Source organism: Agelaius phoeniceus, chromosome 2 (assembly GCF_051311805.1).
Source record: "Agelaius phoeniceus isolate bAgePho1 chromosome 2, bAgePho1.hap1, whole genome shotgun sequence".
NCBI lineage: Eukaryota > Metazoa > Chordata > Aves > Passeriformes > Icteridae > Agelaius > Agelaius phoeniceus.
In genome coordinates, this window is record NC_135266.1 from 65,919,945 (window position 1) to 65,944,801 (window position 24,857).

A 24,857-nucleotide genomic window follows, 5' to 3' on the forward strand; every position below is an offset into this window, starting at 1 on the left:
CTAATGCAGTTCTAAGCACAAGTTAGTATCTCAGAAATCTCCTGAAAATACTTAATGACCTTAATGAACTGACCACCTGCTAGTAACTTATCAGATTGTTTCAAGTAGACATTTACTGACACTTAAATTCAGCCACATCTTCTGAATAAGATCCTGTCAAAAAATGTTAACAGCATGAAAATTTTGCTAAGCACTTCAACAGCAAAGAGTGATAAAAAACTCTATATCCATTCTGGTCTATTCTTATTCCTTTACCATGAAGTCACCCAATTCTCTGACAACTGTCAGAGACAGTACTGTACTGAGAGCTAGTAGTAGAAATAAATTCAGCCTCACCAAATCATGTGGGGGATAGCATTACTCCTGTACAGCACACAGATAGGTTTAGTGCTGGCAAGCTAATATTCAGACTTCCTGTAGCACAGAAAACATTCTTCTGCATTTGTTTGTTTTTATTAAAACGTGCTACAAAAACATTTTGAAATTATAGTCTTATCAGTTTTCCATTGCAAGTCAAGTTTTCTGAACTATATGGTTTAGATAAGGAGCAGAGAAAGAAATGACTCAGTCATCATCTGCAAATGATTCCATGGGTGATAAGGAAAAAAAAAGCCATATTAAATCTCTAAGCTACCTGGAAACAGAACACAGGGTGTTGAAAACAAATAAATCCAGATTAAATATAGAGTGTCCCCAATACTTATTGACTGCTAGGAAAAAATTAACTATACAGACTCTTCAAGAGATTAAAGAGATTTCTCAAGTCTTAATTTGTTTGTAAGAGACTCCTCCACAGTTGAGACTGAATTACCAGGCTTATTCCAGTTGTAACTGGGCAGTATTTTTCACCTCTGTTTTGCAGATCCAGTTACACAATTAGATGTGGTTTCCTAAGACTTGAAACATGTGATACTATGATAAAGATGTCTATTCAATATCTCATTTGTATCAGTGTTACTTTGGCTTTAATGCAGTAACAAATCATCCTGTGTGCATGAATTCATATGCTCCTACTTTAAAATTTCATATAAGCAACATGAATTTAATGATTTATGAACACTGAAAGACTGAATGATTCAACAATATTGAATCATTTACCTGAAGAAAAGCCTGTGTTCTAACCTTTTTATGGCAACTACTGGAAAATACAGTTTTTGCAGATGCAATCTCCCAAAGGAGTGGAATAAAATAGTAATACAAAACCAGAGCAAGATTTTTTTAAATCAAAGGCTGAGAAAGGAGGGGTAGAATAAAATTGGTGAATGAGATTAAGTAAATTTAGCTCTAATCTTACTCAGGGTCACCTCTGTAGGGAAATATACTGGAATTGCTCTCCTGGTATAATTATTCTCTACAGTTATACTGTTATAAATAATTATGTTTCCAAAGCAACCTATCACTTTAATTCAATTGAAACCAAGGATGGAAGGACTACAAGAATCAATTCACAATATAATATGTTGTCTCTGGACACTGAATTACTGATTTTTTTTTTCCCTAGGAAAACCATGGAAATAAAAGATGGACATAAATCCAGTATAATAGGGCAAAATTACTATGATTCTATGATCAGCTTATGCTTAAAGCAGTCTATTTTGAAAAGAGAAAGGAAGTCTGGAGCAATTAATTACCTTTGTTGACTTACTGAAAATGTTCAGGAAGCACCAGCTGTTAGGTCTGTCCTCACACGGAGTGCCCCAAGCATCAGCAGGGGTTTGGTGCCCTCTTACGTTGGGTGCAGGCAATTTGAGTGACTGCACACACTGCTGGCTGATGGATCACTTGAGAAGGCTTCTCGGGATACAAACTGTCAGGAAAGTAAGTGCTGACTGAGATAAGTGACAACTGAATGCTTCTAAAAGTTAATAACCACTGTAAGGCAGAGAACTTAGCCACAGAGGCAGTGAACTCCCAGCAATGAACAGACCCACAAACATACTTTTGTACCCTCCCCTTCAGCTTTTATTGAGGTGCTCAGCCTCACTGACCTGATCTTGCATAGCACAAACCTGATTTCCTGTTTTGGCCAAATATGGTAATAAATTTCTGACTGTGAGAACACACAAACAAAAAACGGCTGTTGAGCATCACAAAACAATCATGGGCACTGTCACAGCTTCCCCAGTCAAGTTGTGGATGCCCTATCTCTGGAAGTGCTCAAGGTGTAGTTGGATGATCTGAGCCACCTGATCTAGTGCAAAGTTCCCTGCCCATGGCAGAGGGGTTGGAACCAGACGATCTTGAAGGTCTTTTCCAGCCCAAACCATTCTATGATTCTGTGCAGAGAGAGGACTATGTGATCTGGTCTTTTCCTCCTGGAAGCCCATCCAGTTAACAACCTCGGTACTTACCCAAAAAGGTCTGCAAAATACTCCAGTGATTACTGTTCACATCTAAAAGCTGGTATAGGTTACCTGAAATTAGATTTCTGAACAGTTTTAGCAATCACCTTAGGGTCCTCTCTCATCTAGTTAACACTGCAGTATGTTACTTTTTTTCTTGTGCAAGTATTTCTAATCCATAGAAAATCCTTCTAGGTCTTCTAAAAACAAGACAGATTGCTCAGTAAATTTTTCTGAAAATAAAACCTGATTTGGTATAAGAAGTGTTTTGTTAGTTTCTTTTTCATTTCCCAATTAGCATCATAAGGGTATACAGTTTAAATGCTTTTTTAAACTTGGCACTTATGTAACTCATCATTCCATTTTACTAATTACTCAGAGTGAAACATATGAGAGATATTTATGTCTCTGTGTTGATACATAAATCAGAATGCAAAAGAGATTGGCCACAGAAATAGTGATGTATAAAGATAACATGGAATTTTAGATTACATTTAAATCTTGCTACCAGAAATTATTAAATACCTTATTTAAGTGCCGAGGGCCCTGAATTTGGAAGAGCAATCCATTGCAATGGAGTGTATTTATATTAGTACAGAAATAAAACACCCAAGAGTGTTTTAATGCGAATCTCTCAATTTATTTTATCAAATTCCCCTGCTATGCATTTCTTCAGAAATCAGTTTCAAGGCAATGCATAAGAAAACATTCAGAAAATTAGCAAGTTAGTGCACAAAATCATTTTCTCAGTCTAGTCATAAACAGAGAGATAAAATAGAGTCTAAGCATCTCATAATTATTAATAATAATCATCCCTTGACCCTTCTTATCACTGATACCCAAATGCCTAGTGGCTAGGCACATTTTGGCACCTTGATCTATTTCAGTAAAGCCACACAAAACTGGATGGATGCTCCCCATTTCTTGGAGCCAAAAGCTCATGAAAAACAGCTGAGAGCAGATCCATGCAGCAAGCAGAAACTTGGACAAGTAAGTTATTTGTCAACATCCAAAAGTGCACGACATTGCTTAACTGAACACAAAAAGACGTTCCTAGAGAGCTTGGAGTTCTATTTTCAAATGGATGTGACAAAGGAAAAATAAATAAGGAGAGGATGTAGTGAAGAAAGATGGGTATGCCTGGACCCCCTACACACCAAGATATGCTCAAATCATGATTTTATAGTAAAATTTTATAAAATAAAGCCACCTTGTGTAGACAACAAATAGCTAAATTGCACACAGAGCAGAGATCCCTGAGCTAGTCAAAAACTAGTTAGAAAAGCCACACAACACACTGTGTGGACATACTCACATTGGTCTAGAGGAAGTACTGCTACTTTTTCAGCAAATAAACATTGCTTACTAGCTCCCATTCAAGACCACATGAGTGATGGACCATATTGGCTAGTGTATAACCTTAAAGTTCTGCTTCTAAGGCTTGAGTGAGGGCAGCCCCAGGTAGGATCTGGTCTTATTGTTGTGGATGTAGCCAACAACAAAGCTTTCACATTTAGTGCATTAATCTCACATAGTGCTGAAATCAGGCAGTCAGGCTCCGTAGCTGAGTTACTTTTCAGAGAAAATATGAATCTGAATTTTCTTTTCCATCTGCTGACTCACAAGTTTGGGATCATAGGTTGAAACCTACCAAATTAAGTAGCATTTGCTTTTGACAATATTCACTGAAGTAGGTATTTCCCATCAGTACAATTCCATTTTCATATTCCCTTTCTAAGAAAGTAGAAAAAACAACCTCTCTTAGCTGGTAATTAGCATTAAAATAATCCACACAGTAGAATAAATGTGTGGAAACAGCAAAAATCCTCTCATATTTTTCCAAGAGCTAGAAAATACGGAATGTGGATCCACAGTTTTACCATGGTAATCAGTTATACATGGTTTCATTTCTGCCATGCCATTTTCCCCATCTCATTTTTCCCATACCTGGTTCCCTCTATGCTATAAAGTGAACTTAAAATCTTGTAGCAACATGCAAACAAAGGAGAACCACTTTGTTCTGGGAATGGAGAAGCAGGATTTTTTAGGACAGAGCTTAGAGACATCTGCTATAATATAGTGTAAGAAACTTAACTTTACACATTAATGAAGCTGATGAAGTCTGAGTTCTGGAAATAAATGAAACCAGATGCTTTGCTGTTAACTGACAGAGCTTCAATTAAATCAGAAGAAAATCATATGTCTCCCAGTCCCTACTGCTGATTAAGACTTTCATAGCAAATTGCAATTTGTTTTCTTGAGGAACTTACACAACTTGAACCTCAATATGTTCTACTATGAAATCTTATGGAACTGAAAACTCATGCTGATATAAATCAAATAAGGTTAAGAACTAATTTAGTTAAGAATCAGTACTTGGCTGCTGTGGAGATACTTTTAATTTAGTTTGAAGTGTCTAATATCAATTTAGCTCAAGCTTATTACAGACTTTATGGTTTTAGCTAGAGCTGAAAACAGATTTCAATACTTATGTCATTAACTACCTAAGGCAGATGCCAGTACTGACACCAATATCCAGCAGCATCTAATTTAACATTGTGACACATCCTTATATTCTCTCTTGGACAGTATCAGCACAACCATTCAGAAAACAAAGTGCAGAAACATTGCAATGAAGTGCTCTTCTCTCAGGAAATAATTTATAGAACTTCTTTTAGACATTTCTGACCATTTAACAACAAACACAGTCTAAGCAGAGCCCCAGGTTGGCTCTATACATTTAACATGAACAGTTGTGTTTATAAAGTTTTATATAATAAAATTAAAATGCTTATCATTTTATAATTGGAACATAAGTAAAAGTCACAATACAATTACTTAAACAAGTAACAGCTCAACACCAAGTATTTCTCCAGAACTCCAGAACAGTTAGGCCAGAGTCTTAGTTTGACAGTTCTGGGAGCACTTGTGCAGTTCTGTGCTTGTCTAAGGAAACACAATCCATAACGAACTCAAGGAAATGAGGTCATAGGTCTTAGATGTCACACAGCTTGTGCCACAGCAGTTGTGGGAAACCATCAGCTTAAGGGTACATATTTTTGTACTTGCTGGGCTCCAATCTCTGCAACATAGACTGCTCCACTCCTCATGTCTACATCCACAAGGTGTGGCTTGGTTTCATCAGCCAGCTGGACGCTGTGGACTATGGCACAGTCCCCAATGGAGCCGACTGGAGGTGCTGCCAAGATTGCCAACCGGTTGATATTCAGCTGAGCTACAATCAGGTATTTGTAATCGGCAGTAAACCTGTGAAAGATAAACATATTTTTGAACTATGAACTCCATGTGGCACCTCATTTTAACACAAACAAAATCTCTTTAACAATCACGATTTTGAAGGCTACGACCAAAACAAAATGCAATGTAACATTGGGAATTAAGTTATAAGCCTTGCTCTTCATATGGCTGCTTACTGAGACACATTATGCTACAGAAAACTTGTTCAAGAAAATATTTCTTCCTGTAAAAGCTGCAACAGAGTAAGATTAATAACATAACAACTTTAAAGTGAATCTCCCAATCCTGCACTCAAATCTACAGGGCTTGCTATAAAGCCAGGATTTCCCTGTCAAGATGCAACTGTGCAGATCTTTGCACACGTTAGGAACCCAGCACCTTATTTCACTGGTTAACGCCTTGTCAGCAGGCATAAATATCAACATTTTAATTCACCAGTAAGAGTACACCTTATTTACATAATTGTGTGCTTCTAGAACTGTTCAGCAATACCTGACAGAATAGGGTCCATCTTCTGAAAAACAGCCATTCCAAGACCCAAGCCATTCTCCTGTGACTTTATCAAAAACTTGGATTCTCTTGTTGCCTCTGTCTGCAACCCATACCTATCAAAAAGAAAAATCATGGCTGTCAACAAAGAGAACAAATTAAATGCATTTGTTTCCTATGAGAGCAAAGTTCCCTGTAGTAAAAATGGAAGACTGTATCCTGGAAGAATGCATACCTTCCCATTCAAAACTAAATCAATAGATCAGACTGCCAGATATAAACCAAAACTGATCTACAAGTTAACAAACAGAAATTATTTTATACTACTTTAACAGAGAAATCAGCCCCTTCTCTTCTTTTTTTGTAGCTATATGACATATTTGGTAGGATTTTTATCCCTACAATGAGGACATATTTCCACCTATTAAATTCAGAAGATCTGTCTAAAGGTCTGTCACCTGCATTTTTTTCCAATGGTAGTCTCATTTCATGATCGTGATCTGCAAACACTCCTGACATGCCTAATACTACTACAAATATTTAGCCATTTAAACACTTAGAGCATGTTTAGCTGGTTTTGTCTAACCAGTTTTGTCTCTGTCCCACCCTGTGTTAACTGGGTTCACAAACACTGCAAGCTAGCAATACCACTAGACAGTTCCAATGAAGGCATTTTTTGTACAACAATCATTGAAGTTTTAGCTGTTGACAAGTCATAAGTCTGGTAAGTAAACTTCATGACTTTTCTGGGGTATCACCAAAAAGGAAGCAGTAAACATAAACTTAAACCTTTCATCACTGTTTTTAAATGAAGCACTATGAAAGCATTGTCTTAGATTTCTTATGAATAAACAATTAATTCTCAACTTAAAATGATGGTCCACACTATGTTGGCAGTAAAATCATAGCTTATCCCAGTCACTCTCTTTGAATGAATAAACTCACGGTTATCCTGCAGCATAAAGTGACCATGCTCCTCCTCTTTTTTCTCCCACTCTGCCAGTTTTGGCAGAGAATTGATTTTTATATACACTTCTTATTCTGATTCAGACAGCATCAGCAGAATTAGCTTCAACCAGTGGTGTTTTAGTGAAGCAATCTTATTTTCCCTGAAACAGATTAGGAAGCGACTGCATAACTCCTCTCTAGGACCAGAAGACCAAAAGCCGGACTTACAATTAATGCCTGGCAGAAGCAGACTCTTGGAATGCCTTGAGCTGCATGTAAAAGAGAATAATGTCCACAACCTAGCTAGAGCCTCACTATCACCTAAAGGTTATTTGGAATTTCAAAATATGAAATTAAAGTCCCTTGAAGTGTAGCAACTGAGGGTAATGGACCACCACTTTGTCATCTAGCAGGATTGTCTTTAATAAACACACTTGAGTATTTCTGTGCTTCTTCTGTGAGCAAGTTTTAGGATCAACTACACAGCCAGCCAGCAGGAGAGAGAAAGAAACAACAAAAAACCAAAAAGAGCAGAGCTGATGTTTCTAGCTCTTATCATTCATCCCACACATTCACTGCCCAGTTTTCTTTACATCAAAGCACAGCTATTTATGGCTGGACTTGATCCTTTGGTATGTACTTTCCCATGGGAGAAGAGCTGTTAATCAAGGTCAGGATGGCCTGAGCAGGCTGCTGCTTCTACATGAAGAAACAAAAGTGCTTTTATTTACTACAGAACACACTTCTCCTGTAGTCTCACAATGGCAACCTGCAGGAAGAACACTCTGTTGTTGCATGGACACTGACAGTGTAAGTGGTCAGGATCCTGGTGTTAATGTTGGAGGCAGCTGCTTCCACAGAACCTGCACTATGAAACATCAGCTCAGGACTATCACACCGAAAACTGTAACCCCACAAAGTGACACAGATCACAACAGTGTAAACAAAAAACAAATATGCTTTGTTTTGTTCAAATACATATAAAGAAGTCTGCTGGAAGATGAAATAAAAAAATTTCCTCAATTCTTTACCCGTCCAAAAGCATCCACTGTTACACTGTGAGGAATCTTGAACTGACCAATGCCACTCCCATTTGATCCAGTCAGCCATAACTCTTTGTAGTCTGAACAGTGAGCCCCATGAAAAATAAAAGTAAAAAAAATCACAGTGAGAAAACAACAAATAAACCAGTTTTTAAGTCAATCTCTTGCAAAGTTACTTTGGATAGTTTGTAAAAGGTGAGATTTCTAAACTGTTTAAACACAGTACTCCCAATACATAAATCTCAGAGAAAACATGACTACTACAGTGATGACTGGATTGTTATTAGTGGTTTCATGATTATGGTTACAAAAATGTAGCCAGTAATACACAAGAGCCATAATCCAAGGTTCTGTTAAACACTGAATTAAAAAAAATACAAAAAGGTAAAAAAAGAAGTTGGCCAATTATGCTATTCATTTATTTCCTAAATTGATTTTTAAAACTTGTTACTTGGAAGTTTTCACTTTTAACAATTTACCATTTTGCAAACTAAGTAATAGGAAAGTATCTGCTTTTTGATAGGAAAATGGAGAAACAGTAGCTCCTCCACTTATTCCACCTGTGGACATGTGCAGACTCTTTAGTCACTGCCCTAATGGAGGAGTATGAGCAAGCTAATTAGAATCACAGAACAATTTAATTATAAAAGTCCTCCAGACACTGTCTGGTCCAACCTGCTCCTCAAAGCAGGACTAGCCTTGATAAAAAATCCAACTCTTAAGCTAGATCAAGTTGCCCATAACTCATCAGTTTTTGAGCATCTACAGGAATGGAGAGTGCAAACCATCTTTGGATGACCCTGTCATTCACTATCTGACCACCCTTCCTCTGAATGCTTTCTAACAAAAATCAAACAGAAATTCACCCCTCTTGAATCTTTTGCTCTGTGTTCCTCATTCTTCACTGTATATCTCAAAACAAATGTGCCTCTGTCTTGTCTGTGGCCTCCTTTTAGTGACTAAAGACAGTAAAAAGAATCCCCCTTAGCTTTCTTTCTTGGAGACTGAATGTCCTGGGGTAACCAGGACACTGAACAAAGTCACTCTCTCAGCCTCTTCTCACGAATGACTAGGAGATTTCTCCTGAAGTAGCAAGCAGTAAAACAGGTTCTGATTCAATAAGGTCTTCAAGCTAAAGTTAAATGACAGTTCTGCCTAATACTCGCCTAAAAATATTCCCAAGCCACGTTACTTAAAATCCAGTTTTCAGTGGTCACCTACTGCAAGAGTTCCTTTTTCCATACCATCTGATAGTTTGAGCAATCTGTTGTTCATTCCTCCATCTCCATCAACAACATAGATTTCTCCAGTTTCCTCCACAAAGATATCTGCTGGTTGATCAAATTGCAGGGGAATCAAACTTGAACCAGCATTACCAGGTGTGCCCAAGACCTGCATAAGTTTACCCAAAGGGCTATATTGTTTCACCGTGTGTCCGTATTTCCCTGAATCAAGGAAAAAACAAAGTGCAAAAGCATCTTAACAAAACAAAATGTAAGTATTAAAACTGACTGCAAAGATTGAAGATCTGATACTCAAAAGTAAGTGATATTAATATGTTTTAAATCTAACAGACAAAATTCTATAATAAATTCTAAAAGTCTATTTGATAATGGGTTAGTAAATCCACAGGCTGTGACACTATTCATCCACTATATTAGGATCACTAAAACTAGGTCTAGCCAGGCTAAACTTATGTCTATCAGGATTTTTTTCCCTGATACTTCTGGGTGGTAGGGAGGAGTGCTGACCAAGCTCAGCAGGTCTAAGCAGACACACAGCACCACTCATGAAACTTCAGACTATTTTGTGCAGCACATGAGAAGTTTGTTCATATCAAGTGAAGCACAAATCTATCTCAGAATTGCTTGAGAGACTTAAGTAAGTTTTTTAAAACAATATTACATTTTCTTCCCCTCTGAATATTTCTCATATCACCATGATGCATACCTGTTCCAACATCTGTGATCCATATTGAACTTCCTGTTGCAGTGTTCCATACAAAGATACCATGAGGCATTTCAACTGTATCATTCCAGGAGTGAAGGAAATAGCCTTCTTCTGAGAATACAAGTACCTTTGGCACATTGTCTCCCCGCTGAAAAGGTAAAAAAAGTTCTAAAGAAAACATATTAAGTAAGCAATCTTACAGTTTAAAATTCCTTTCTGTGAAGTTTTTGCAATGTTTCATGAATTGAAAGAATCTCCTGACACGATTGTCTGCTGGAACTCTTTTTCCAGCTAGAAAAGGAAAAAGAGATATGGGTCTAAATTTAGTATGAAAAACCTTCCAGTCAGTCTAGACTGTCACCTTACATCACATTGAGTCCAGCCTTCAGAGCAGCCAAGTGCCTGCAACTATTCTGGTCTTCAGCTTGAATTGTGATTTTGTGTTCCTGCTGAAAAGTGTGCCCAATGTAATGGGCATGAGAAACTGCAACAGTGCTTATCAGCTGCATGGCACTCAAATACTCATACTGTGCTTTACACGACATTCCCACCATATCCCATGGAGACAATGTCTTATCCATGGCCTAGAGATACTCACACATGGACCTGGGTAGAGGAAATAATTTACCTCCAAGTACTGGAGGTTGAAAGAGCTGTGTGGTTTTGATTTCATGGGACAAGGCCTCAAAGAATGGAAGATTCAGTTGCCCCAGAATCACATTTTATCTTACAGCTGAGGGAACAAGCTGCTGTAACTCAGTTAAGTTGGATCATGCATTCATACCACAGAAATGTAATGCTTTAAAAAAAACCCACAAACAAATGTTGTGCCAGAACTGCCAGAAAAATAGATATAGCAGAGACAGCTCTGTTTATATTTTCTCTGAGTTTGATAGAATCATTATTCATACATATATAAATATCTAAATATATGTAAATAAACATACACATATATATCCTAATCTTAACCAGATGCTTTAAAGGCAAAAAGCCACAGAAACAACACAGAGAGAAATATGGTATTTCCACTCACTTGTCCTACATAGACCAAACCATGGAGAGAGTCAACAGCAACACAAAATGTTTGGCCAGTGAAGTATTCTGGAGCTTTAGGCCAGCCTATGTCCAGCTTGTACAACGGTTGCTCTCCCTTCCAATGTGAGGAGTTCTTTGCTTTTAAAACCTGAGAATACAAAATAAATATATAGTAGTTAAATTCCATTGAGGGTGGGATCAAAGGAAACAGCAGCTGAAAGTAAAAGCATCATAAATTCATTTACTCAATTTAAATTAACAAGACAGATAAATAGAAGCAGGCTTGCAGCCAGGGGTTTGGAAAGCTTCAACAATTGGAAAATTAGCTAATCAACTCCTTTGGACTGGGGAACTCTGGAATTAGAAGGCAAAACACACACCCTGAAATTTCTTACACCACAGCTGCTGTTAATATCTGTGAATCACTCTCCAAAATGAGAAAGATAGTACAGAAGGTTCCAAATGCACCAGATTCAGTAGCTACTTCAAGATGCGAAAATAAGAAAAAGAAAAAAATACAGGTTAAGAATGAAAACGACACCTTGGAAATGGAGAAGTGTAAAATGCCAGGAACAGCCAGATTCGGGTCAACGTATACATTTTAAACAATAACGGAAATAAATAATCTTCCACCTTCTTGTTCTATTTTCCAGCAGAACAGGGGAAGTAAGCACTGAAGCAGAGCACTCAGCACAGAGCTAATAAGTAACGCGGCCGACCCTGAAGGCCCAGGGCCACCTGACACTTGTGCCCCTCGCCCTGCCGGGGCCAGGGGACAGACACACTGATGGCACATTGCTGCGGACGGACAGGCCGGGCTAACACGAAGGAAACCCACGAGCCGTCAAGCAAGGAGAACGCCTGCCAGCATCCAGCGGGAAGTGAGTCACCCACAAACCCCCTTCTCCCCGCTGGGGCGCAGCACGCCGCCAGGAACCCCGGGAAGGGGCGGCCCCGCGCAGGCACTACCTCGGCGGTGCTGCGAAGCCGCCCAGTGCCGCAGCCTCCACCCGGAACCCACAAGCCACAGGCGGCGCAGGAGCCACCGAGAGCGGGCGGGTTCCGGGGCGCCGCCCGCACCTCCGCCCCGGGCGCGCCCCTCGCAGCGGCCCCGCCGGGCCCTCCCCGCTGCCCACCCTAACCGGAGGCCCTGGCACGAAGCCCCGGGCGGCCGCCGCGCACCTGGGAGCCGCCGAGCAGGGCCAGCACCGCCAGCAGCGTCCCGGCCATGGCAGCCCCGGCCCCGCCGCCGCTCCCGCCTCCTGGGGGCAGGGCCGGTTGCCATGGCAGCCACGTGGCCGCCGCCCCTCCCACATGGCCCCGGCGGCCGCTGCTTCCCGCGCCGTGCCGGGACCGGGACCGAGACCGGGAGCGGCGACGCGGGGCGGGCGCGGTGATGCCCCGGGGCAGCGCTCAGCGCTCCGGAGCCGCCCCGGGAGCTGGGTGAGGGGCGAGGCCGCCCCGAATTTCCGCAGCTCCTGCGCAGGCATCGCTGTCGTCACCCAGCGTGGAAAAGGGCCTTCGCTCGGCGCTGTGATGCCATAAGGCCGCGACGGCAGGGAGGCGGGACCGGCGGAGGGGGTGCGCAGTCTGTGGGCTCACGCCGCTCCCGGGCCTCCCTAGCCCGCCTGCCCCGGGGGCCGCCCGCGTCCGCCCCGGCTCTGCCCGCCGGGATCGCAGGGCGGCGGTGCCGCCAACGATGCTCTGCGGGGGCGCCCCGGGCCGGCCGGGCCGCGGTGCCGCGTGCTGAGCGGGGCGGCCGCCGCTGCCGCCCTTCCCTTCCCTTCTCTTCCTTTCCCTTCCCGCCGCCGCCGCGACCCCTGTACCCGCCGGAGCGCCCGCGGGGCGCACGGGGAGCGGGAGCACCGGGCGGCTCCCGGAGGGCGCCTTTGTCTCCGTGTCCGCCACTGCAGAAGCGGCAGCGCTCCATCCCCGGGGCCGAGGACAGCCCCGGCCGCCTTCCGTGCCCGGCGTTTTTTATTTATTTATTTTTTTAAATCATTTTTTTCCTGTATGCTCAAAGATATTTTTTATCGCTACTGTTATTTCCTCCACGTTTAAGTGTCGGCAGTAATCAAGATGGATAAGAAATCATTTGAAACCGTGCTGGATGAAATTAGGAAGGTAAATTCTCTTTTTGCATGTTAGTTTACTCATTTGGTGATGGAATATAGGGTAAGGAGTACTGACTACAAATCGAAAGGAGGGGGACATTTAGCTTAGCTATTAACAAGAAATTCTTTACTGTGGAGGTGGTGAGGCAGGGGAACAGGTTGCCCAGGGATGCCCCAATCCTGGCGGTGTTCAAGGCCACGTTAGATAAGGCTTGGGCAACCTGGTCTAGTGGGAGGTGTCCCTGCTCATAGCAGGCGTGGTTGGTTGGATGATCTTGAGGCCTCATTGGAAATAAGCACTTGGATAAAGTTGCTGCAGCATTTTTACTTTCAAGGAAGACGAGGGAGAAAACCAAAAAGCATGTCTTTTTGGGGAGAAGGGCTGCGGTTGCTTGGCCAGTGCGGAGACAGTGTGAAGTACTCTCCTTTGATGCGCTGGTTTAGGAGGTACAATGCACAAATAGGACGTGGAACACTGATTTCTGAGCTGCATTCTTTTTGAGCTGTCCTTTTTGGAAATCACGTCTCCCACAGCTCAGGAGTGACTGTGTGCACACCTTCTTTCTCTGGGATGTCAATCCTGTGTTTTGATGATTGCTCTGAGCTGTGCTTCTTCATCTTCTGTTTAAAAACTCTCTGAACAAAATCCTGCAGGTTGTGGGGAGCAGAGATACAAACCTGGGCTTCCTCGTGTCTGGCAGGCCTCTGGTTTCTCTCTGCACAGGGGACTGATTTTAAGAGGAAAGCTTGAGGTTAGTGCTTGGCACACTTCCCTGAATGCTAGAAGGAGAAAAGGAGAGGAAAAATCAGAACCTTTGAGATTAATGTTTCTTGTTTTGCCTGGGAAGCAGAAATCTCTGACAATGTATTTTGTTGCAGTTAAGCAGAGGTTATTCCAGTGTCACAGTAGAACAGTTTACCTGCTGAAGGTTCTTGGTGTGACAAGTGAAGGGCTTGTTTCAAATGACATTTCCTCGTGGTGCAACACTGATCCCCATAGCATTTTTGTATTAAGTAGAATTTTTTGTTGTGTTGGTTTGTCTAGGAGAGGTAAATTTCCTTTATTGTGACTCAGGTTCTGGAGTTGAGTTTCAGTTCGGTTTCTCTTCGGCATGAGGCAGTGATGGCTGCAATTGCAGTATTATTATTTTGCAACATATCGAGGTATAAAACTGTTCAACAGAAACCCCAGGGGTGTCTTTCTTATCACAACTATGTTTTTGCATACATTTTCGTGGTCCAAAGGTCTCTTTCATAAAACAGCTAAAAACATCAAAGTCTAAGATATTTCAGGGTGTGGACTTTCCTCCCAACTTATGAATTTGTGTGGAAAATCTGGGAACCACAAAAAAAAAGTCAAGGAATGACTAGCACATGAATGCTTTCTCTGATGATTGATGGTGGGAGGGAGTAATGTTTCAGTTATATTACTGCAGTGCAGTCCTTCAGAATACGCTCTGTGATTACTAAAGACTTCAGACAAAAGGGTTTAGGCATGTGATTTTAGGCACTTATGTTTCCTCTATGCTATCTGCTTGGATTCCTGTAGTCCAACTTGCTGTTGATCTAAGGATCAGTGCTGTGCTGTGTTAATAATAGTTGTGCTGTTGTGGTGTAATGTTCATTATCCAAATGCTGGTTTTGTATTTGCTGCTATGTTTTTGTTTAAGCTTCATTTCTAGCTCTGTGGTAGAACCTTCTTTATTATGTGATTTACAAGTTTGTTGTGTTGGCATGTTCATTTTCAGTCCTACAGTTAGCAGGAACAATTATTTAAATGTCTTCATGTGTAGCTTACTTCTCTTTTTCCCTGTGTGTATTTACAAGCACTAACATAATAAACTTTGGGGGGTTTGTTTGCTTGTTCCTTCCATAAATATGTATAGCAGTGCTTTCTGTTTGTACTCTTGTTATAAAGTCATTCAGTTGTTAATTTAAGAAGGGAAAGTAACATTTGTTTCAGTAAAAAAAGTACATACCCTGTTTTTTTCCAAAACACATGAAGAGGAGGAAGGAATAGAGGAAGAAATGAGCATAAAGGCAGAAATTCTTCCTGCCCCTTTGACTTCAGTGTGTCTGGTAGTTTGTCTCTTAATGAGGTACAGAAAGGAAGAGAGTTGTTGGGAGGAAAATAGAAGTGGGTGTGTGGGTAAAGCTAAAGGTGGTTTGAGAATACACGAGATCTGGCATTAGAGGAGGGACTTGGAAACCATGGAAAAAAGGTGTTTTCACCGGCTTGGGGCAGGAATTCAGCTGTTAGCTGTCTTCTTTCCATGTTGTACCTGTCACAGAGGGCTGGGTACAGGGGAGGGAGGAGGTCCTGGCTGTTAGACAGCTCAAGTGGTTATCAACACAGCTGTCTTGCCACAAAGTCAAAAGGCCAGTGCTGCATTAAAGTACTGTGCTTTGTTTGTTTGGTATGACTGCCTGTTAAAATTTGGAATGCATAAGGAGAATGATAAGACAGTATCCATCTTCGGAGCAAGCTTTGTTGTGTATTTAATTCTGTCTGTATAGACTTGTTATCCAATTTCTTCATAAATTCACTGAAGTAAAATACTTTGCCAGTTACTTTACAGGGGCCATGCAATGAAATTGCCTGAATAATCAACTGTTATCAATAATCAACTGTTAATAATCAGCAATTATCTTGTTTAAGTTGATGTAAATCATTGGAGGAAAAAGAAGAATGATGATATTCTCTCAGAACAGTTATAAGCAACAACAAAAAAGCATCAAGTAAATAAAAAAATTAGTATTATTTTGACAGAAGAATTAAATCACATCTTCCTGTTTTTCACTATTCTCAGTTACCTAAGAAGTGCACTGTTACTTCAAAATGCTGCAATGTAATTAATACAAATGTCACTTTGTAGGGGCAGATTTTAGATTAATAGATTAGCAGATGGTTGTGCTATAATTATAATTTTTGAGTCACTAATTATGCATCTTTTTTTTTCTGTATCTTTTAGGCTGTATTGACTGAGTACAAATTAAAAGCTATTGAATATGTTCATGGATATTTTTCCAGTGAACAGGTAAAGTCAACGCTCTTATGGGTTTAATGGGAGCTATTGTTTTTGTGTATTCAGTAATACACTGTGATTGTCTTCAGTCATACTGAGGCTGATCATATTAGCTTTTCATCTTTATTGAGGAGATTTAATTACTTGTTATTATATTAGCATGACACTATTAAAAAGAGTTCCAAGTTTCTTTGTCATCAAAATCACTACATTTTCATTCTTTTTGTGTCTGGAAAGTTGTATAAATTTATCATAATGGAATTTAGGATTGTTTTGTGTGTATTGTCTAAATAGACATAATGTATAATATGATAATATGTAGATTTTCTTTTTCCTCTTCCTTTTTCTGCTGGCTTTTTTTGGTGTATGTTTGGGACTATACTGTTTGGGATCCTGATAGTTGATAAGCTTTTTCAGAGATACTTGATTTAATACTTGATACTTGATTTTTTTAACTTATTCTAATACAGTGGTATTGTTATTCATATATGTAAATATATGCCAAAAAGTAAGTGTTTTAAATATTTCCATGGAAAATCTTCATCTCATAAAATAGAATTTTTAGGTGCTTACTTAGAAATAAATAGAAGATTAGATGCTGGTAGGCACCGACAATCAGCCATCACAGAGAGATGTTTTGTAGCAGTACACCAATGTGCTGCAAAAGTGGAAAGGTCATATTGTTGCTGTTAGCATACATTTTTAATATATCTGAGAGATAAATGGAAGGCCTTACTGTTGCAGGTTGTTGAATTACTGAGATACTTCTCCTGGGCAGAACCACAGCTTAAGGCAATAAAGGCTTTACAACATGTAAGTTCTTGTGACATGATCTTGTGGAATAAATTTGCTCTCTTAATGTCAGTTTAATTTTATGACACCTACTTTTCAACTGATGAGTCAATATACCCTTCAAAATCTTCAAAGTTTCTTCTTCATCTCCTTCAGTGGTACCAAGCTATGAAATTTCATGTTTTTAGGTGGGGTATCTTTTCTGACTAAAGTGACTTTTACTTTCCTGTGTATCACAGAAGGAGATGTAACCCTTTCTAACTCTTGTTAACTCTCCTGATTTCTTTGCTTTTGGTGAGTGCTTTTTGGAGGTGCTTGTTCATAATTTAGCATATAGAGTCTCCTTCCCAATGGGAGGGAGAGCCTATTAAAAGTTTACTGAAATATACCATATGAAGCTGTTACTGAATTGTATTCTGAGTTTAAAATACTGGTACTGTTTTATTTTATACACACTTTTTTTCCTTTCTCTATCAGAAAATAGTGGCAGTTCCAGCATCAAAAATGGTTAATATTCTCAACTGCTTCACCTTCAGTAAGGATAAACTTATTGCCCTTGAAATCTTAGCTTCGTAAGTATCTCTTCTGCTGTGTTCCTTAACTTGTATTGGTTTAGCTCATGTTTGAGGATGTAAAACTTTATATCTCCCAGAAGGAAGCACTGTGCCTGGTTAAGGTAAAGCAGAAATCCATTACTGATGGGGCTGTTTAAAGTAATAATTAGAAGCAGATGTTGTAAAAGTAGACATAAGACTGAGAGAATTGGGTTTGTTCAGCCTGGAATGAGTTAGGGTGACCAAATTGCAGCCTTCTGGTACCTGAAGGGAGCCTGCAAGAGAGCTGGGGTATAGTGACAGGACAAGGGGAATGGCTTCACACTGGAAAAGAGTAGGTTTAAAGTGATATTAGGAAAAAATTCTTTGCTGTGAGGATGGTGAAGCACTAGCACAGGTTGTCTGGAGAGTTTTCTGTCCCTGGGAATGTTCAAGGCCAGGCTGGATGGGGCTCTGAGCAACCTGAGTAAAAGGTCCCTCTGCTCACCTGAAGGGGCTTTGGAGCTAGATGATATTTAAGGTCCTTCCAACCAATGATTCTATGATTGTGGAAAATTCCATAGTTCTTGCTGCTGTGTGACCTGACTGCTGAAAGACTGGCACTTTTGGTGGTGTTTTTACTGTGGTCTTCAAATGTTGTAGAGAACAAAGAGGACCTTAAGCTTGTTTCTCTGCTCACTGAAATCTGGAAGACTTGAGACCAGGAAATTCTGGGAATTGACCCTTTTTTGAAAAGTCCTCTAAGTATTACATATGTAGAGATGAATTAAGGAAATGGTACTCTTAAACTGACAAATCTACTGTATATAAAAAACAGATATTCTAAATTTTTATTTACAGAGAAAGTTGGAATATTCCTAGTGAATAGAGTTGCTTCAAAGGATCTATTACACATATTTAAAATGTAAATCTTCTGCTTGGTTCAGGGGATTTATTTTATAAAGTATTGTTCTTTTTTGATTGTTTAGAGGTTTTTGCTTTAAGCATATCTGTCTTCCCTGTGAATGCTGTACTACCACCTGCTTGATCTTCCTGGGGTATATAAATTCATGGTACAAATATTCATAAAACAGTTAAGACTGAGGGTACAGACACGATTTTGCTTTAGGAGTTGAGCTTAAGGAAGCCATGTCAGTGCTCCTAGTCTATTTCAGACCAAACCAAAACAGAGTAGCCAAAGGAAAGTTAGTTAGTGACACACAAAACTAACATGTTACCTTCTCGTAATGAGACTGGAGCTCTTGGACTGTTCAATTTTTACACTTCAGCTGATGTGGGGCAAAAGCACAATAACTTCTTAGCTGTTGAATTTCTATAGTACTAGAGCAAAGTAAGGGAGTCGTGATTACAAATCCTAACCCAAATCTGTGTGCTGCTTACTTCATTAATCAGAAATATTGAACAAAGCTGAAAGCTCATTCACATTTTAATACTGTTCTTTGAGGTGTTTTTCATGGCTTCATTCAATGTTCTACTGATTTAATTTCTGTCTAATATCCTCCTTTGAGGACTCCTCCTTTTTGGTTCTGTATTTCCAGTAGTTTGGATGGCATGGATAATATTTGACAGAGAAGTGCTGGTAAAAAATCGGTCAGAATTTTGAATAAAGTGGGTAGAAGCAGGCATTGGTCTCCTAGTAGTCACATATTTTGTTCTCTGGTGTGTCTAGTGTTGTTTGGGCAAGAAGAGAGAGGAGGAGTACCTTTTGGAACTATATTAAGGCTTCCACTAGCTCTGCAGAACTTACAGAGATTTACCAGAAATTATCTTTTTAATTCTAAATGAAATTAGATGAGAACTTGTTTTTCCACCAGACTGACAAGAAATTGTGGCAAATTGAGTAGCTTCTGGCTTTCTGCTATGCTAGGAATTGTGTGTTAGTAGCAATTAAAGCTTTCTGGTGAACTGTTGATGCCTTAAGTCTCAAGGCACCACTGTTGTGATGCAAAATTCATTTATTCTACATACTTAGGCTTGAAATAAAGTTTAGCCATCATCATCCATTATTCTGTATTGATATTTAGTTCTAATATATTGTTTTACTTACAGGTATGAAGTCCATATTTAAGCCTAGGCTTTTTAATAATAGTAATATTATGATCTGAACTAGTTATGTTTTTTTAATATGCTTTTGGGTAGTGTTTAACTGTGGGTGACTTTTCAGCATTTTCAGCTTAAGCAGATGGAATGGCAGTAATTGTCTGTCACTATCTTTACAGCAACATTGTTGATGCTCAGAATTATCGCCTGATTGAAGATCTGTTCAGAATTAATATGTCAGAGAAGAAAAGATGTAGACGAATTCTCGAACAGGTAATCAACATAAACTAATATCCTTGGTTCTGTTAAGATTGTGTCATTGTGGGCTCAGGGTTTAGCATCAGGACTTCTGGGAGCTGCTGGTGTAAGACAAGCTGAAACAAGCAATTGCAAAAAGGTAAGAGCATGTGCAACAGAAGAAGTTTTTGTCAGACATTAGGAAAAAGAGACACAGAATTGGAATCAATGCTGGAGGAAACAGTGTATTTTAGAGAGCACCAAGTGCTTAAGTGCAACGTCAGTGTAAGCAGAAGGGGACTTTGACAGAAGTTTACACTATTTGGATTATTTGGAATAAGACTTGAGACACAGACTTCAGTTGTTCCATGTAGGTTGATTCATGCAGTGTAAATGTCATGAAGTAGGAACTAGTTTCTTTAGAGCATTGAATTTGATAGCAAATAATGTTCTTTCTTGATTATTTTGCAGGCTTCGAAAACAGGTTGTAAGGCTCCTCATGCTATGATATCATCCTGTGGCATGATTCCTGGCAATCCTTATCCCAAGGGCAAACCAAGCCGCATAAATGGAATTTTTCCAGTAAGCATGATCCTATGCTTTTGTTTTTCACAAATGAACTTTGATTTAAGATTTATTGTAGTATAACCAAACCCAGAATTCATATATGTGGAAGGAGGAGTGGAATCAAAACCAAAGTGCATTTGTTGGGTGTGTTGGTTTGTTTGTTTTACTCCATTCCACATTTACAGGAAACTTGCATTATTTTTATTTGCTCATTCTTTGTCTGCTGCTTCAGGTAAACATTACCTGAACAATGTCATAAATAAATTGTTCATATCAGGAAAACATTGTAAACTCCAGCAGTATTTGGCAGAATCAGGAGAGGTGTCAAGAGGCTTGCTGGTAGGTTGATAAAGTGACCTAATAAGGTCACTACAGTACTACTGCTAATCTTAGTGTAGGTCTTAAGCATGTTAAGCATTTCCTGTGAACACCTAAGGGACAGCCAAATTAAATTAATGTTATCATATCCACAAGTCAAAATCCAGATTTCTGTCATCAACATGCACTGTTTAAAATGCCTCTCTTTACAAAAGCTCAGTGTTACAAACCAAGCTATTGGAATGCTCTTACTCATTACTTTATAAGCTTAAAACAGTTAGTTGGCTTGATTTTTTTCCCTGACAAACATGGTTACTTTAAGAATGTTCAAGAACTCAAATGTAGTTCAGAAAAAAAAATAAAATATGGCAAAATTATACAGCAAGGTTTGCTTCTAAATTAATGCTTGGTTTAATTTTCTTTTATTTCAGGGAACACCTATCAAAAAGGACACAGAAGAATGTACTAATGAGGGAAAGGGAATAGCAGCCCGTATACTTGGACCATCCAAACCAGTATGTCTAAAAATTAATACATAAATGACACTTTAAAAATCCCCAAAATGCTGTTATGTTGTAAGAAGACTGTAGAGTAGCAATTTAATTGAAACTAAATTCCTGTAATGAATATGACCTAGTATATTTTTATTTAACTTGAAAATGAGCTCTGGTTTTTATCTGTAGGGGGGGAATATTCTCTTCTGGATACAATGTATGTGTACTTGAAGACAGAATTTAAATTACAGTAGCAGAAGAGAAAACTAAAAGCATTTTTGGTAATCCATCATGAGTTTCTCTCTGAGGATTTCTCACATGAGCACAGAAAATGCCTCCATCTTTGAAACTTGAATTACAGCAGTGCCTTAGAGGTTCTTGTTTCTTAACAACAGCTGATCTGTATTTCAAAATTTTTGAGCATGTGGGACAAACTTTCAGTGAACCTGTTACTACTTTGAAGTATTGTCCAAATGTTTTATTATCACTTCTATTATGAGATGTTTCCCACAAAGCTGTATTATTTTAAAAACATAGGTATTTTCAGAAATATTTGCTAGTTTTAAATGTGCTAAACCTCTAAAATGAGAAGTCAGTCCAAGACTGCAGAATATGAGAACTGCAAGGCAGAAAGGAGCTCCCTTTCCCACTTGTGCTCAGTTTTCTATTAAAATCTAAAGGTATACTAGTGATGTTTGTTTCACTCTTTTCAGAAAGAGTGAAATACTTGCAGTCACTATGGATATGATGAAAAAATCTCATATCACCTATATTTGTAGAAAGAATGCCTGTCTGTAGTAGTAGAATGTTAGCTTGTTGTCTGAGAAACATTACCTAATGCTTTCACTCTTGCTTTTTCCATTTGATTTTTGTTTATGTAGGCTCCATCAACGTACAATCCACACAAACCAGTTCCATACCCCATCCCACCATGTCGGCCACATGCAACTATTGCACCAAGTAAGGTTTCTGTGTGTTCTAGCTTGATGCTATTGTTCATGCATTTGCCTTTTAAGCAATGTGCCAAGTGTTGGTTTCTCTGACCAGGGTCATATCTGAAATTGGCTGCTGCTCCCTGAGCATACTCTAGGTACTGGTTTCTACCTTTTCTTTCATGACAGCCGAATTGATAAAAAGAGGAATATATTGACTTCTTTTTCCAACATCCATAAGAACAGTTCACAATCCTGTTCTGATGACAAAATATTTAATTTTATGGGAGGTATTGTGCATGTTAAACAAGGCAAGGGCTTTGGCTTTGTTGTAACATTTGGCCAAGGCTTGGGCTTTGGCTTGACAAGTCTGACTTGTTGCTGTAGAACCCAGCTTGGGATATGGTCAGCCATGGCCCTGAATTAGGTGGAACTATATAGGAACTTGCTGAAGGGCTGTAATCTGTTTCTCACTTGCCTTCAGCTTTACCTTCAGTCCATCATAATGGAGAGTTAACAGTTTCCTAAAAGAAAAGTAGATTTCAGTGTCAGAAGGGAAATAGTGATTGCTTTTTCCTGCCATTGCTCTATTTTTAGCAATGGCACTATTTCTTAGTGCCTTAAGTAAGATTGAGCCTTTATTCATAAGCTCCTCTCTTTGCTCTGCTGCATCAATTGTTAGACTCGAGACATTTTTGGGAGGTGGCAAGGCAATTGCCCTTTCTTGGGAAGAAAGCTTAGAATACTTAAAGTAGTCAGATGCAGGTCTGGCAGGCAGCTGAAAGCATTTTCTAATCTTGAAATTCTGTACTGCAAAACAAGGAGCGCTCTGGTTAGGGCACTTGCTTTTCACTGATGTTGGGGATTTCAGGGAGTTTTTCAGGGAGTTGATAAGAAAGTGAAGCAGAGCTCCTAGCAAGCATGCTGTAAGCTGAGTCATCTAATCAACTTGATGTCTGCAAGTCTTTTTATAGCCATTTTAGAAAAATGGGCACTACTGGTGGCTAAAATAAGAATGATTGATTATTTATGCCCAGGAAATTACTTGTTCTGAAGAAACTGTGTGGGAAACTTGCAGACTAACTCGAATTTATATTGAATAAATCCTATCTAAAGTACCTTAAAGCACAAAATTTGGCCTGTGACTGGATAGAAATATTAGTACAGTTTTAGGATATGAAAGAGCTTTTGAGGTTTCAGGGCCTTAGTAGGCTGCAACATGTGTTTTAAGAAAACTCTTGTGACAACAGAACTCATAAGTGGTGAAATTTGGTATATACGTGTACGTGTGTGTTTAATGAGATTGCAGATGCTGATGTGAAACTGTTCAATGTGATTGTTTTCAGTCAGTGGTGATGAATTGCTTTCTGCCTCTTGAACATTTCCTTGCTGAGTGATGCAGCGATTGTTAGTTGCTTTTCTGATTTTCAGGCAAGAGTTATTGTGCAAGAAATCTTAACATCAGGTGGAATTACTATGAAAGTATGAAATCAGAAAGGACTTCTATATGACAAATTAGTGCAATTTCAGTATTGTTCAAGTGCTACCTTTTCCCATGAAGCCCGAGTTTTTATGCTCTTACACTATTAATTCAGGGCCACTGTGAAATGTGTGGTTACTGCAATTTAAATTCAGATGTGTTTCATCAGAACTCTGTACCACAGCAATACAACAGTTTCAGTTGCTTCAAAAAATAACAGAGGGGAAAAAGGTATATTTAATATATTAATTGCTGTAAGAATTTTATATTAAAATACTTTGCTAACCCACTTGAATTTCTTAACATTTAAAGAAATATTGAAGTATACTAGATTAAGTATTTGAGAAGGATTGTTTTTTTCTCAGAATTTTCTGGCTAATGTTAAAGGGTCATGGTTACTGATCTGTGTTTGGCTCCTTTGTTTGTCCAGCTTTAATGCTGAAGAAGGAGCTGCAACAGCCTTTAATTAAGAATAGGAAAGGAACCAGTGATGCTGCTGACACTGTATCACTCCTCCCCTTTGAGTTTTTTCAGGCAAAATGAAACTGAAAGGAATTGAAACCTGACTTTTTCAGGTTCTCTTAAGAGAACTGCCCTTAGTAAAATTTGGATTACAGTGTATGCCCTTCAGGCAGACATTGGCAAAAGCCAGCATCCAGTCTGGATAGTTAACTGGTCTAGCTTTTTGATGAAGGAATGTCTTACAGTCTTGAAAATATTTTTTAAAAGGTGAAGATGCTTACTGGTTCATCTAGATACAGGTTGTTCTCACAATAGGGATGTGTATTGCCTTTGTTATTTTAGGTGCTTACAACAATGCTGGCTTAGTTCCAATGGCCAATGTCATAGCTCCAGGCTTACCAGCTCCTCCACCATACACTGCTAATCAAGTGGCATCAGGTAAAGCATGCATATCTTTAAAAATATTCATGCTGTTTTTCCTGGCTCATTGCTGGGAGTGGATCATTCACTGCTGGAGTTTCATTTGCCTTTCAATAACAAGCTGCTGTTCTCTGTTTAGAAAATGAGGACCTTTCCAGCCAGGCAAAACCTTCCCAAAATCAAGGTAAATTGCAAATCCACAGGGGGATTTTTGTGTTCATTGTATTTTTGTTACTTGTTCAGAAAATGTTAACAACAAGTTTAGTGGGATCTTCATAACCTTCTAAGTATGCAGCCACTAAGTATGTGCATTAGAACCTCTTGAGAGTGGAGAAAAAAAATCATCAGACATTTGT

At 39.3% G+C, this 24,857-nt stretch overlaps 2 protein-coding genes across 3 annotated transcripts in view; one reads left to right on the plus strand and one right to left on the minus strand.

Annotated features, from left to right (window-relative positions):
• On the minus strand, nucleotides 1-12,570 carry NHLRC3 (NHL repeat containing 3). The gene is given in 8 exon segments (XM_054654811.2): nucleotides 1-5,609; nucleotides 6,093-6,205; nucleotides 8,069-8,160; nucleotides 9,325-9,525; nucleotides 10,031-10,178; nucleotides 11,064-11,213; nucleotides 12,248-12,297; nucleotides 12,300-12,570. Coding segments are annotated over 8 exon segments (1,239 nt in total). The 5' UTR covers nucleotides 12,556-12,570; the 3' UTR covers nucleotides 1-5,380.
• Nucleotides 12,561-24,857, plus strand: part of PROSER1 (proline and serine rich 1) — a 21,299-nt gene continuing 9,002 nt past the window's right edge. For both annotated transcript variants that reach the window (XM_077173749.1, XM_054628316.2), the window contains exons 1-10: nucleotides 12,561-13,189; nucleotides 16,152-16,217; nucleotides 16,950-17,018; nucleotides 17,475-17,569; nucleotides 19,771-19,864; nucleotides 20,300-20,410; nucleotides 21,145-21,228; nucleotides 22,089-22,167; nucleotides 24,424-24,519; nucleotides 24,641-24,685. In XM_077173749.1, coding sequence (XP_077029864.1) covers nucleotides 13,145-13,189; nucleotides 16,152-16,217; nucleotides 16,950-17,018; nucleotides 17,475-17,569; nucleotides 19,771-19,864; nucleotides 20,300-20,410; nucleotides 21,145-21,228; nucleotides 22,089-22,167; nucleotides 24,424-24,519; nucleotides 24,641-24,685 — 784 coding nt within the window. In that variant the 5' untranslated portion in view covers nucleotides 12,561-13,144. The remainder of the gene's footprint in view (nucleotides 13,190-16,151; nucleotides 16,218-16,949; nucleotides 17,019-17,474; nucleotides 17,570-19,770; nucleotides 19,865-20,299; nucleotides 20,411-21,144; nucleotides 21,229-22,088; nucleotides 22,168-24,423; nucleotides 24,520-24,640; nucleotides 24,686-24,857) is intronic.